This window comes from Parasteatoda tepidariorum, chromosome 9, assembly GCF_043381705.1.
Source record: "Parasteatoda tepidariorum isolate YZ-2023 chromosome 9, CAS_Ptep_4.0, whole genome shotgun sequence".
Lineage (NCBI taxonomy): Eukaryota > Metazoa > Arthropoda > Arachnida > Araneae > Theridiidae > Parasteatoda > Parasteatoda tepidariorum.
The window spans coordinates 29,463,774-29,477,014 of record NC_092212.1 but is presented as its reverse complement, the minus strand read 5'-3'; the positions used below and the strand labels follow the sequence as shown (position 1 = coordinate 29,477,014).

At 28.0% G+C, this 13,241-nt stretch overlaps 2 protein-coding genes across 6 annotated transcripts in view; one reads left to right on the top strand and one right to left on the bottom strand.

The window, feature by feature from the left end:
• The window catches only part of LOC107438107 (serine palmitoyltransferase 2), a 63,682-nt gene extending 63,076 nt beyond the window's left edge, over positions 1 to 606 (bottom strand). The window contains exon 1 of the mRNA XM_016050291.3: positions 307 to 606. Coding sequence (XP_015905777.2) covers positions 307 to 405 — 99 coding nt within the window. The 5' untranslated portion in view covers positions 406 to 606. The remainder of the gene's footprint in view (positions 1 to 306) is intronic.
• LOC107438082 (alpha actinin) overlaps positions 1 to 13,241 on the top strand; it is a 70,214-nt gene that overhangs the window by 19,093 nt on the left and 37,880 nt on the right. The window lies entirely within an intron of this gene.

Genomic DNA, 13,241 nt, shown 5'->3' with positions numbered 1-13,241 from the left:
TAATGTTAAACAAATATAATTTTAGGCTAACGTTAATTTTAGGCTAACGTTGTAAATTTTTTTTAAATGTGTTAAAATGAAATTTTCTTTTGGATAACGTTAGTGGCATCACTGTATCGCCGTGACGTCACGGATACTAATTTATTTAGAAAATCTTTTACGATATATTTTTGCAGCACAAAAAATTTAAGATATCAAGTATGTAAGATAATTAATAATACTAAAAAATATTAAACGGGAGTATTTAATTTTCATCTTCCTAACAAAGGAAGAAAAAAAATATTTCGTAAAAAATGAATAAATTACCTTTCTACGAACTTCGGGTGTCGGCTTTCGATTCAGAAGATGTTGGTCGCTGTCCACAATACAAGACACTCGCATGTTGGAAATCAATTCACCTGTCATATTTTCTTCTTAGTTTTCAATTTTCTTTTCTCTAAAATTCTCTACGCAAACTCGAGTGTTTTTGTTATCAAGGTTTATTTTCTTTTCTTCCGTCTTAAATGTGACTTTCCATTTTATCCCGGTGGATAAATTATTTTTTGTTATGAAAGCAATAATCTTGCTTTGCTCAGACGTTGAGTCATGAAGTTCAAAAGGAAAGAATGAGTTTTTGATAGTACTATTTATCGTGTTACTTTTTTTTAATATTTTATTTGGAATGATAAACATTACATCATATCTGAGTTATTGACAATGATTGGATGAAGCCTAAATGTAATGGTTCTGAATAAGTTATTAATATATCGGGGGCTTTGGAAGATTTTTTTTTGTTCTACCCTTTGTTACGATTGCAGGTTCATAGTACGGTAGTTGTCCCCATTCCCTTTTATTCTGTTATATTGATTTCTTTTTTTTAAAATGTAATGATTTAAAGAATATGATCCATTTTCTATTAATAATCTTAACAGTAGTTTTATACAACTTGGAGAAAACTTGTGAATTCAAATTTCAGAACATTAATCTCTACGCTGATAATTTTGTTATTCGTTATCTGTGCATGCTAGTTGTGCTCCATGGACAAGAAAGATAGTCTTTTACGTGTCGTTACATCATTTTAACATTACATCCTACAAATATTTTATCGTATCGGAATTATTGACATCGATTGGGTGACACTTTCACCATTTAGTTTGATTATAAGCTTACCATTTGGTTTGTGTTGGGTTCTACGCTTTACCTTTTTCGAATGTAGGTTCATCGTAACAATTTTGCCACCTTTTATTTTGTTACATTTATTCTATTTTTAAGTTATGTCTGTAAGACATTTTGTTTGAACAATGTAAATAGTACTTTTATACGATTTACAAAAAAATAGTGGCTGATTTATCTTTCAACACAAACATCTCTACTCTGATAAGTTTAATATTAAGACCGTGAACGTAAACCTCGTTTTCTATGCATGCTAGCTATGTGCTCTTGTAATAGTTTATCTTCTATGCTTTATTACTTCATGCTAACATTACAGCGTACAAACATTACAGCGTACAAACATTACAGCGTACAAACATTATACTACGTAGCGGTGCTTTCCGCAAGCGTTTTTAGAAGGGCGGCCCGCCCTACTTGCCCTTTGATCCCAATAAATGCGCCCTCCTTGCCCTTTTTGTAAATATAAACCGCCATCCATTAACGCTGCATATTTATTCATATTCCATTTTGAAAAAAATTAAGCGGCAAATTTTTTTTTAAATAAATTTTTGTTCTAAAAAAAATCCTTTAATCATTTAACTAAACAATTTCAATCATTAACTTTATTTTACTCTATCATGTTTTCTTTATAACTATTGCAAATTTTCTGGAATAAAATATATTTTTTGCCGAAAGCAGATTAACAGGTTTCTTAAGGTTTGTTATATTTTTAAACTTTAAATGATTAAAACAGTTTCTCAGAATGTAATATTTTTATTCGTTAAAATAATTTTTATAACAAATTAAATGCTGATTTATTACAGATGACCTAAGCGAGGAAAATATGGATATTTGATCTTAGCTGATCTTTGATCCTAATTTTAAATTTAAGAATTGTCTGTTCAATAAACTGCATACCTTAAAAACTTCGTTTATAAAGTTATGTAGTGAGAAAGTTAGTTTCTGAAGTGTTGAAATCTGTCTAAGAAAAGAGTTACACAGTTATTCTTGCAAAACGTCTTCTTATCAATGAATGTGTTTAACCTTGGAATTATCCTCATTCCTCTTTCTTCCCATTTAATGAAGTGATGAAAGGGACCCCATTTTCCTATCTGGATAAAGTCCAGCTCTAGATCTCATCATTAGATATCTATGCTGTAGATTTTTAATTGCTTTTTGCAAACGTTTGAGAGCTTTGAAAGAACTTTTAACTGTGGATTTCGAATATATATTTATTTTAAAAGTGGGATTGGTCCTCATGATCGCTCTGCAACGATTGCATTGTCACAGTTTCACAAAAAGAATTTTTTTCCTTCAAAAATCGTACATAAATATTATAATATTTATTCTTGTGAGCGTGATTTTGCTTCCATGTTAAATCTTCAGAATATTATCGAGTTCAATTTTCTTAACTACTTAGTAACTCAGTATTTCCCAAAGTGGTACGCGTACCCCCAAGGGTACGCTTTCTTATGCGACATATCTTGCTGCAATTGAAAATTTCATAAAATTTTATTTAAAAACAAAGCTAGTCATGAAAATTTACGATTACGTATTTTTACGTATCTACGTAACAGTTAATACTTTGTGGTGTCAACAGCCAGTTGTGATTTTTAACTTTATTCTCCATTCTAAATAAAAATATTTTTAGAAAAAAAATACTTTCATTTTCTTATTAATGGTACACACCGTTACGAAAAATTTAGATAGGGTACACAAAAGTCATAAGTTTGGGAATGTAACTGATAAAAGTTTTGGAATGATTTTTCCCCCTTCCTTTTTATCTTTGAGATGTATTCTACTGAACAAAGTTACCAAATTTTAACTGTTAACGTTGTTCGTATTTTTAAATATGTAAAATTTATTATACACTTGTAAAGGGTTTGAAATTAATTTTTTGTTAATTTTGATTGCTAAGTTAAATAAAACTTATTTCGATGAAATATATATTTAAAAATATTAGTTATTAAAGAAATTGCACTCATATAATTCTCTCGTATTCTACATTAACTATTTTTTTCCTCCTCATGTTCCCCCTCTCCTAAAATGTAGATTTTATCACTGCAAGAATATATTTCCAATCATAAATAGTTCCTCTGAAAGGAAATTTTTTTCAGGTAAACCCTGACTAGACTCCCAGACTCTCTGTTCATCATTTCTCCTTTTGTTTCCATTCTTTCATTTTAAAGTCTTTTTATAAGTCTCTCATTTGATTCCACTTATATTGAATACATTACGTTTGTGTTTTACATAGCTATGCCGCTACCGTTTCTGCTATTTAATTCTACATTCAACCAACTACAAAAAAAATCATTCTAAACCCATTAATGAACAATACTTCGTTTAAAAAAGAGAAATTTAAAAAGATGCAATCGTTTTTCTTAAAGGTTTATAACCCCCTAGTGTATAATTGTTTCCATAAATTATGGTTAACTATTTTTGAAGATTAAAATGTGTCATAGCAACCCGAACATTGCAAGAAGAGAAAACAAACTTTGATTTAGAGTTTAAAAATGCGAACGATTTTTTATACTTATTTACTATTTTTCAAAATTAAATATTTTGTTTAAAATAGTAAAATAGAATAGGTGGAATTATAAATTGAAAGACTTTTGAATATATTTTTTGGTTTAAGATTGAAATAATCAATTCATTCTGGCATTCCATGACTCACATGTTTTTAAATGTGTTTAAAACTTTGTGTTGTGTCTTTAAAATTGATCCTCCCTTTGTTGCGAAAATGGCAGTTTTTTTTATGTGCACACGATAGGGTTGTACGTTATCATAACAAGACATCACGTGTTTTTTTTTGTTTTTTTTTTTTTGCCGCACGTGAATCTTATTATCTTTCAATTCAAGGATTAACTTTGATATTATGCTTTTAAACACAAAGGTTTCTTTAATTGTCTTTCTTTTTTAAAATTTTGTTTTTCATGAAAAGTTTTCAAAATTCATAATTTGTTTTTAAGTATTTTTTTTTCAAAATTTAATTGAGTACAACCGAAATAAAGAAGACAAAGTAAATCGCCAAATTCATTTTTATTCTGGGAAAAAAACGTGAATATTTAATTAAAAGAGTTGCAGTTTATTCTTAAAAGCCAATGTATTTTTTTATTATTATGCTATAATCCTTTCTTTAAATTTGTTTTCTTTTTTAATGTTCAGATTAAGTGTGCATTTGGTGTACGTTGCTGCGAAAATATTTAAATGTTTCGCAAATTTAAAAAAAAAAAAAAATCAGTTGAAACAAGTAATATTAAAAATGGTTGAAGCTCTTAATGCAACTTAAATCTACCTATTTTTCGAGATAAATTGATATTGTGTATTGCATTTTCATATTTCGAAAACTTTTATCAGGCTTTGTCGTTCGAGGTTAGGGAGAGATATTTAATTTATTATTTGCATTTGTCGGCAGATACTGTCTTTGATTGTCCTTGACTTTTTATCTATTTCAGTTATAAAAAATACCGCACTAAAATAAATTTTGAATTACATATTTATTGATGGCAACGCTTCAAGTTATATTTATTTTTTCTTAGGCTAATTTGTTTTACTTCGCATAATGCTTTAAATTATTTATAAAGAAACATTTCATGCGTAAAATATATCTTTTTGATTTTTTTTTTAACGAACTTAAATAAGAATGTATGACAAGCGCAGTTCGCCGAATCTGAATTCGATTTATGGAATTATTTCCTCTACGCATTCTCTCCTCACCTAATTATACTACCTGGGGTAAATGCGGTTAGTATTGCAGCAAAGCAACCAGACTGAATTGCGAAATTTTTGATGGATATTTATTATAGTAATTAATTTGTTGCTTCAAGCTGTCAAAGCATTAAAATTCTCAAATCCTTTAAATTGCTCTAAAACGACACTTCTGCAAAAAAGCTTTCGTAACTATTTTCGCTTGTTAAGATCAATAATTATAAAAATTTTTGGAAATTTTTTATTAAGACTGACATTTTTACCAACTATGAAAAATTTGCATGTTTTGTTTCCATCAAAGGGAAAAAATTGTTTAATTTTAGTGGAGCAAAAATCTGTTTAATCACTTTGTAACTAAAAATAATGCATTTGCTCCTTTCTCCAAAACTGTCACTCCAAATTTCTAAGAAAGTTCAAAGTCGCTGTTCCAAAATGCTTCAAAACAAATTAAATTGCTTTTTGATTTCACCAATTAAATTGCTCTAAAAATTTGAACGTTAAGTTATATCACTACTGCCCAGAATGATTTAGTTTATAATTTGTATTACTATCATTTGTATTAGAATTACTATCTCTCATTCTAGTAGCAAATAAAACAGCCTATAATTATGCAGACAAACATCTATATTTCAATTCTTATCAGTTTCAGCTTCTGACCAAACTGCCACCCTATTTTGTTCTTTTTTTTTCGCTTGGAGATTTTAAAATATTTTTACAATTTATTATTTGAGGAAAGAGCAAATAAAAAAGATCAAGAGTGTAAAAAATCTGTTTTCCGATATAAGCAAACAGTTCTTTTGAATTTTCGCATTTGTCACACAAGCAATATGTTTACTCTGGTTATCGTAGTGACATCACTGTTACGTCATACATCCTCTGATGAATTCTTCCTCTTTGACGCGACTAATCCATTTATGAAAAGTGTGTAGCTGATATAATCTAATGCTAAATTTCATTTGGCAGTTTCTATTAGATCCTAAAGCTTCTTTATTTTATTGTATTGGAGTTTTTTCTTCAAACATTGTATCTGTTTCTGTTGTAGGAAAATATTATTTCAATATTGTCTTTTTTTTATTTTCTTAAATATTAATTTTACGCTTTTTTTGTGGATCCTAATGCACAAATTCATACCATGTACAGTGCCAAATTAACAAACAGACCCCTCTGAATAACTTTTGATCTAATGATCGGATCTTCGCGTTCTAGGACTGAATCTTAATGGTTCGAGGGGTTGGCCTCAAATATGCTAATAAGTGCAGACGATATTTTAAGTTACGAAATCAGACACAAAAACGTGTTTTCTCTGAATAAACATACTTTTTTATCGACGGATTCGGATTTCTGACCCCCAAAATATAGAGGGTAGCCATAATTTGGAAATTTGGTGCCAATAATTTGGTCAGGAGAGTGGTCCAAAGTTCAGATCCCTTAATGTTAGTTTTTGCACACAAGATTCGTTTATTCAAGGATAATGCCATACAAAAAATAACTTATATTCAATAATTTTTTTTAATAATGGTCTAAAAAATTTTGAATCGTAAGGTGTAAAATTTTTTTGCGTCATTTTAAGGAATATAATTTTACATGGCAAAATACAAAATTTGAGCAAAATCGTGCGAATAGCTTCTGAGAAATCGAATTTTAAATATGACTACTTTGGAATTAAATTTCTTAGGAAATTTTCGACCGATTTTGCTCAAACTTTGTATTTTGCCTTGTAAAATTATATTCTTTAAAATGATGCAAAAAAAAAAAAAAAAAAAAAAAAAAAAAAAAAAAAAATCACAAAATTATAAGAAATTGTGTCATTATATACACCATTGTTTTTCTAATTGAAATTAAAAAGCGGTCAAAATGACTTCCTCAGGCTAGTGTTAAGGAGGATTATTTTTGAAAGAAAATCAAAATAAAATTTTTTTTTTTCCCAATAAAAGTTTTAAGTATTTTCTTTGACTGGTAGTGATAGTAAAATAAAGTAGAGGATTTTTATCAGTTTTTGCCTGTTTCTTCCATCTGTGGTAAAAACTTGCTCATTTCGTGACGTTTAACTGCCTCGTTTTCACGAAAATTACTCAGTGTTGTCCTCAATCTGCAGTTTTATTTATTTTGCCCTTATTATAATGCAAAGCTTGATGCATGACATAAACATCATGAATCACTTTTCATCCTGAAATTTTGTTTTTCTCAGAATCTCTCAGAAATCCAGTTATCGAAGAGAATTCATCATAACTTATATTTATTCCGTGAATATATTTATTATTAAAAAGAATATGCAGAATTATTTTTGCACCAAATTGTTCCAGTAAAATTCCTTTTCATTTACCTGGAGCTGTGCTATTTATCTAAGCTGTTGTTTTTCACACCTTTTGTATAGTTTATAACCAATTTTTGACTTTTGCTAAAATATTTAAATAACATTAAAAATTTTACAAATTCTAAAAATTTTGACCCCCTCTCCTACGGTAATTTCAAAATGGCGACTGAGCTCATAGCATAAGTGGAAATGAACTTAAGGTATTTATATCGGACCCAAACTAAAATATTTGATATGATTTCCAACTGTCACCTTACAATTTTCTTATTGAGGTATCCAAGTTAATTAACACTAGATTGCCCGAGGAAGTCATTTTGACTGCTTTTTAATTTCAATTAGAAAAACAATGATGACACAATTTCGTAGAATTTTGTGACTTTTATAATTGTTTTTGTTGTTGATATTTACTAATAACTTGTTATATAACTGAAAATAATATCAAAAATATTAAAAATTAATTTTAAACAAATTTCTTTATACATTAGTTATTCTTTCACAATGCAGTCATTTTGACTACTTTTGGGCAATATAAGTATTTCAGTCTTTCTAGTGTTAAGAAGAAAGAAAAAAGAACACGGAAAAATCGTTTTTATTTTTTGGAGAAGAATTTTCAGCTAATTTGAGAAAACATTTATAAGTTAATGTATTACATTAAATGCTCTGAATGTAATTCACTATTTCTCGCGTGTGCTGTTTATTTTTGAATTTTTTTATGCGGTTGTAAAGATAATTACTAAGATACCATCTCGCAATTAGACGTGCATCCTTGCCTTCTGCGATGGCAATGATTTTCCGAATGGTTTAATCACGTGATACTCTATCTCTTTCTTTATTCAATCATCGCTTCTTCGATTTGTTAGGCTTTCTTTTTGTGATACATTTCTGGAATATATTAATACAAATTGTTTAGTCTTCCAATATTACCCAACGTTAAGAGTCTTCATTGACCTGAGCATTGTTCGCCAAACCTACTTTCAAATCTCCTTCGAATTGTGTAATGAACAATTGGCTGTGTAAGCGTGAATGGAGAATCGAATACTGCGCCAAGTTAAACGTGAAATCAAATTTTACTGTCGGCTTGACATCTCATTCTAGTTTTAAAAAAGAATTGAGGTGGTGTTACCTTTTGATAACAGCCAATTAAAGTATTTGTTTGAAAAAAGTTTTTGTTTCCCCTTTTCTTCAAACTGCTTTTGTTTTGAAAGTATAAATTTTTATGGAACTTGCACAATTATCATGACAGGGCCTTTAAATGTTATTACAGCTAGTTGAAGAACGTTGCTGTAGAAAAAAAAACTCTATAATTCTCTAAGTTTTGTTTTGAAATAAAATAAAATTATGTTAAATAATTTTATATAAAATTAAACTGTTATCATAAGTGTTCCAAATGTGTACAAATCGTTCTAAATTGCATATTTTCTAAACTGGTGCTGCTCCAAGTATTTACTATCTAAAAAAAATGTAGGTACTATATAAATATATATATTACTTAATGGTATAATTTTTTATTTTAAGTTTCTATTGTGTGTCGAAAATATTTGGAGATAAAATCTGGTAGTTAATGACACTTCATTACCTGAAGATTAGATCTTTCGAAATCTGAAGAGATTGGTTGAAAAGGTTCTAAGTGATATGTATAGATATATATATTTAAAAAAATTTTAGATTTCTAGGAGAAACATACCGTTTTGAACTTATATTACTCTACAACATTTAATTTATTTTGGCAAGCTCATAAATTACGCAAATCTTAATGTATAGCGTTTTGAGTAAAAAAAACTTAAGGTTGTTTTCGAAATGTTAGAAGATCCCAAATGCACATAACAACAAACAAGCTACGGGTAGCGGTAAAAAGTCTTTCTTTTTGTTGCATATTTAACCTTCGAGAACGCTATGAGGCGAACAGTTTATTTAATGAATGCTTGGGTCTTAAACGTTACGCCAGTAGGAAGGTAATAGGCGTATAGACCTTACAAGCTAATTTACTGAAATTCATAGAAGGTTATTTAAAACCATTGATCTCTTTATATGTTGAAATTCGTGCATAGAGAATTTAATATATCATTGTGATAAAGGAAAGAATTGTTTTCATTATCGAATACCAGTCGTGCCTGTCTTTATCCTGTTCAAAGCTCTGGAAAAAAAGATTCGCGAGCTATTTGCGTGAAAGTTTGAAAGTTTCGCGTGAATACAAACTTGTGTATGTATATAAAGTTCAAAATACAGAGAAAACATGGAAAAAATTACAGAACAATGAAAAAAAAAAAAGGTGTGTGTGTGTGTGTGTGAAAAATAATAATAAAAATAAAATAATTAGAAACCGGAAAAAAAAATCCGAAAAAGGGAAAAAATTTATAAAAATCCGGAAAATAAAAGTTATAATCTTTTCATCAGCTCACACGATTATATCCGCAAAAAGGAGTTGCGGATATAATCGTGTGAGCTGATGAAAAGATTATATTTTTTATTTTCCGGATTTTTATTAATTTTTTTCCTTTTTTTCGGAACTTTTTCTTCCATATGCATTCTTTTATTTATGCATTATTGTTTTTTTTAGGGTATTGTTAATTTATCGACTGGATACAGATTATTTATGAACTATTTTCTTCTCATATTGCTATGAAGCAATCTTATTTATGTTTTACTAGTACGTTATCAATTTTTAAACTTAAAAAAAGATGCTAATTTACGTTAAAATTGAAAGTTAAAAATTAGTTTCCTGCCTCCTTAAAAAAAAAAAATTAACATTTTTTAGTTTCCGCGTAGCATTTTGAAATATTTGTGGATTTTAGGTAGAGGGAAAAAAAAAGTGTTTTTCTATTTAAGTAAATTCAGCTATTTTATTTATTTTTTTATACTTTTTTCTAAAGGATTTTTCCTATTTTATTTATTATTTTGTAATTTTTACTAAAGGTTTTTTCCTATTTTATTTATTATTTTTATACTTTTTTCTAAAGGTTTTTTCCTATTTTATTTATTTTATACTTTTTACTAAAGGTTTTTTCCTATTTTATTTTTTTTAATATTTTTTCTAAAGGTTTTTTCCTATTTTATTTATTTTTTATTCTTTTTTCTAAAGGTTTTTCCTATTTTATGTATTTTTTTATACTTTTTTCGAAAGTTTTTTTCTATTTCAAAAGGTTTTTCTACTTTATTTTTTAAATAGAAATTTATAACAATAGTAATTTAATTTACTAACCGCAGGGTTGGGTTTTTGACGTCAAAAAGTGGTTTTTGACATGACAAGGGTATAATACTGGTTTAAACCGTCAAAAACCCGTCAAAAATGTCAAAAACTAAAGTTTGCCAAAAAAATATATAAACTTCAAAACTACCAACAGTTGCCATGCATTATATTGAAATTTAATTATACTATAGGTAATCAGCAGGTTTTAAAATATTTTTTAATTAAAATTAAGGTAAAATAACAGATTTAAAATCTCAGAAATTTATATTCAAATGCATGTGCAGAANAAAATTAACATTTTTTAGTTTCCGCGTAGCATTTTGAAATATTTGTGGATTTTAGGTAGAGGGGGAAAAAAAGTGTTTTTCTATTTAAGTAAATTCAGCTATTTTATTTATTTTTTTATACTTTTTTCTAAAGTTTTTTTTCCTATTTTATTTATTATTTTATAATTTTTACCAAAGGTTTTTTCCTATTTTATTTTTTTTATACTTTTTTCTAAAGGTTTTTTTCTATTTTATTTATTTTTTTATACTTTTTTCTAAAGGTGTTTTCCTATTTTATTTATTTTTTTAAACTTTTTCGAAAGGTTTTTTGCAATTTTATTTATTTTTTTAAACTTTTTCTAAAGGTTTTTTTTCTATTTTATTTATTTTTTGTATAATTTTTTCTTAGGGATTTTTCTATTTCAAAAGGTTTTTTTGCTTCATTTTTTAAATAGAAATTTATAACAATAGTAATTTAATTTACTAACCGCCGTTTGACTTTGCATTGGCAACTTCATCGCTTGTGCCGGCCAAATGGAAAAAATACTTAAAAAAAAAAGCATTAATATTTTACGGATATTCTTGCCAGGACAAATTTACAACTCTAATCTTATTAAAAAGAACCGAAGTGAATTCAAGTTGACCATTTCTCCATTCTACTTCATGTTTAATAACATTCCCCACTTACGCAAGATAGTATTTAAAAAAAAAAGTGGTAGTAAGGAATACTTATCTACACCTACTTATGTTACTCACTCAAGACTGCATACCATATAAAATTATTTTTTTAGTAGCTCTGACGGGGGGGGGCAGAGGTTAAAAGAGGGGGGTACTGAATTATGATAGTGGAAGTGAAAGAAAACCCCGCCTGTTTTAAACATATCTTGTAAGAGAAATCTTTTGTTTTTCTTTTAAGTGAAAAAGTGGAACAGTAGGTTTTGTGCTTTGGGCGATGTTGTGGTCCGAGTTTATTGCTCTTTCTTTGCCAGCCACTCTTGAATGTCAAGCACTATAGTGATGGGTATGCGTCATTCGATTAAGAAAAAAGGGGGAAGTTGGGGTTGAAGAACACGTGGTTTCCCCCCCTTAGTTATGCCTCACTTATTTCACTTCAACATATCTCATTAGATCAGATTTGGTTCGTGTGTCTGGTAAATTGGTCAATATGTTACAATATCCGGAATTTAGTCATATTTTATTGTTAATAGTATGTTTCATACGAGATATTTTAGTTATTTATGTAGGGATATAGAAATTGAGTTCACAGAGGCGTTTTTGGTCATTTTTGCTTCGATGCTCGGTAACAATAATAATGTATTGCGAAACAATGTGGTTAATTCAGAAAATTTAGTTTGTTTCTAAAATTTATCCAGATAAGTAACAGCCACTAAAGTCCTTTTAATATGTACAATCACGATGCTTAAAAATATCGAATTATTAAAGTATTGGATTATTTTAAATACAAATCTAATTTGAAGATTGATTTTCTTTTTCGAAAATGAAATGTTTTTTGAGTTATTGTGCTGTAGAAGGTTTTCAGTGATTTAAAGTTATTAAATGTGTGTTTGTTTGGATTGTTGGTATTTATGGACAAATACAATAATTCTATTAATTAACAATTATTTAACTATTCCCAGAAGAAAAAACGATATTGTCTTTTTTATTTTGTTTATATAACAGGGGGGGGGGCAACCTGCGGCTCGTGAGCCACATGCGGCTCTTTGAAGGATTATTAGTGGCTCTCAATAATTATACCCGAGTTCCCTTTTCATTTTTGTGCTATTATATTTAATAAAAATTATTATCGTTCCGTATGTGTTTCAAAATGTCTTTTAAATTACTGACAACAAATATGAGAGACTAAGTGATATGTTGTAACAAATTTAATTTCCGTCCAAGTTAAGAATGACGTGACTCATCGAAAACTGCGCGAATGTGAATCATTTTATTCCATTATTTAAATGATTCTCTTATGTGAATCATTTTATTCCACTTTAAAATTCGTGAAATTCAAACACCGACCAGTATTAACTAACCAGCATCTCAAAGAATTACTGAGAAGTGCTGTCACCAATTATTCACCAAATTTTAAAGAATTATCAAGAGAAGTAAAATAAATGTATTTAATTTTTAACATTTAAACTCAGTACTCTTATTTTGTAATTTTATTTATGTTTTCAATAAATATAATTTGTGTAAAAAAATTTTTTTAGTACCTTTTTTGCATACCTTTTAAATGCGTATTTAATTGCGGCTCGCTAAAAATTTCAAAAAATGGCTCGACTATTAAGGAGCTTGGCCACCCCTGTTATATAATTTATAATTTGCTCGTAAACTGTGATACGAAAAAATATCGCAGTAAATACATGGCGTTTGTAAATCACATCCACTTATCACATCTTAAACGAACGCGATATTACTTTCCTTATCGTATATATTATTTTACAGATGCTTATTTTTATTACATATTTTCTTATACGATTTTTTAATAAAAAAAACTCTTTGTTTATTAATGAGAAAGTTTCTTATTCTTGTTTTAAAAGTATTAACAGTTCAATTGATTTGTTAAATAAAATATTCTAAGTAATAAAATATATGATTTAAAAAAAAAGCTATTTTTGTTCCCGTTACTTAT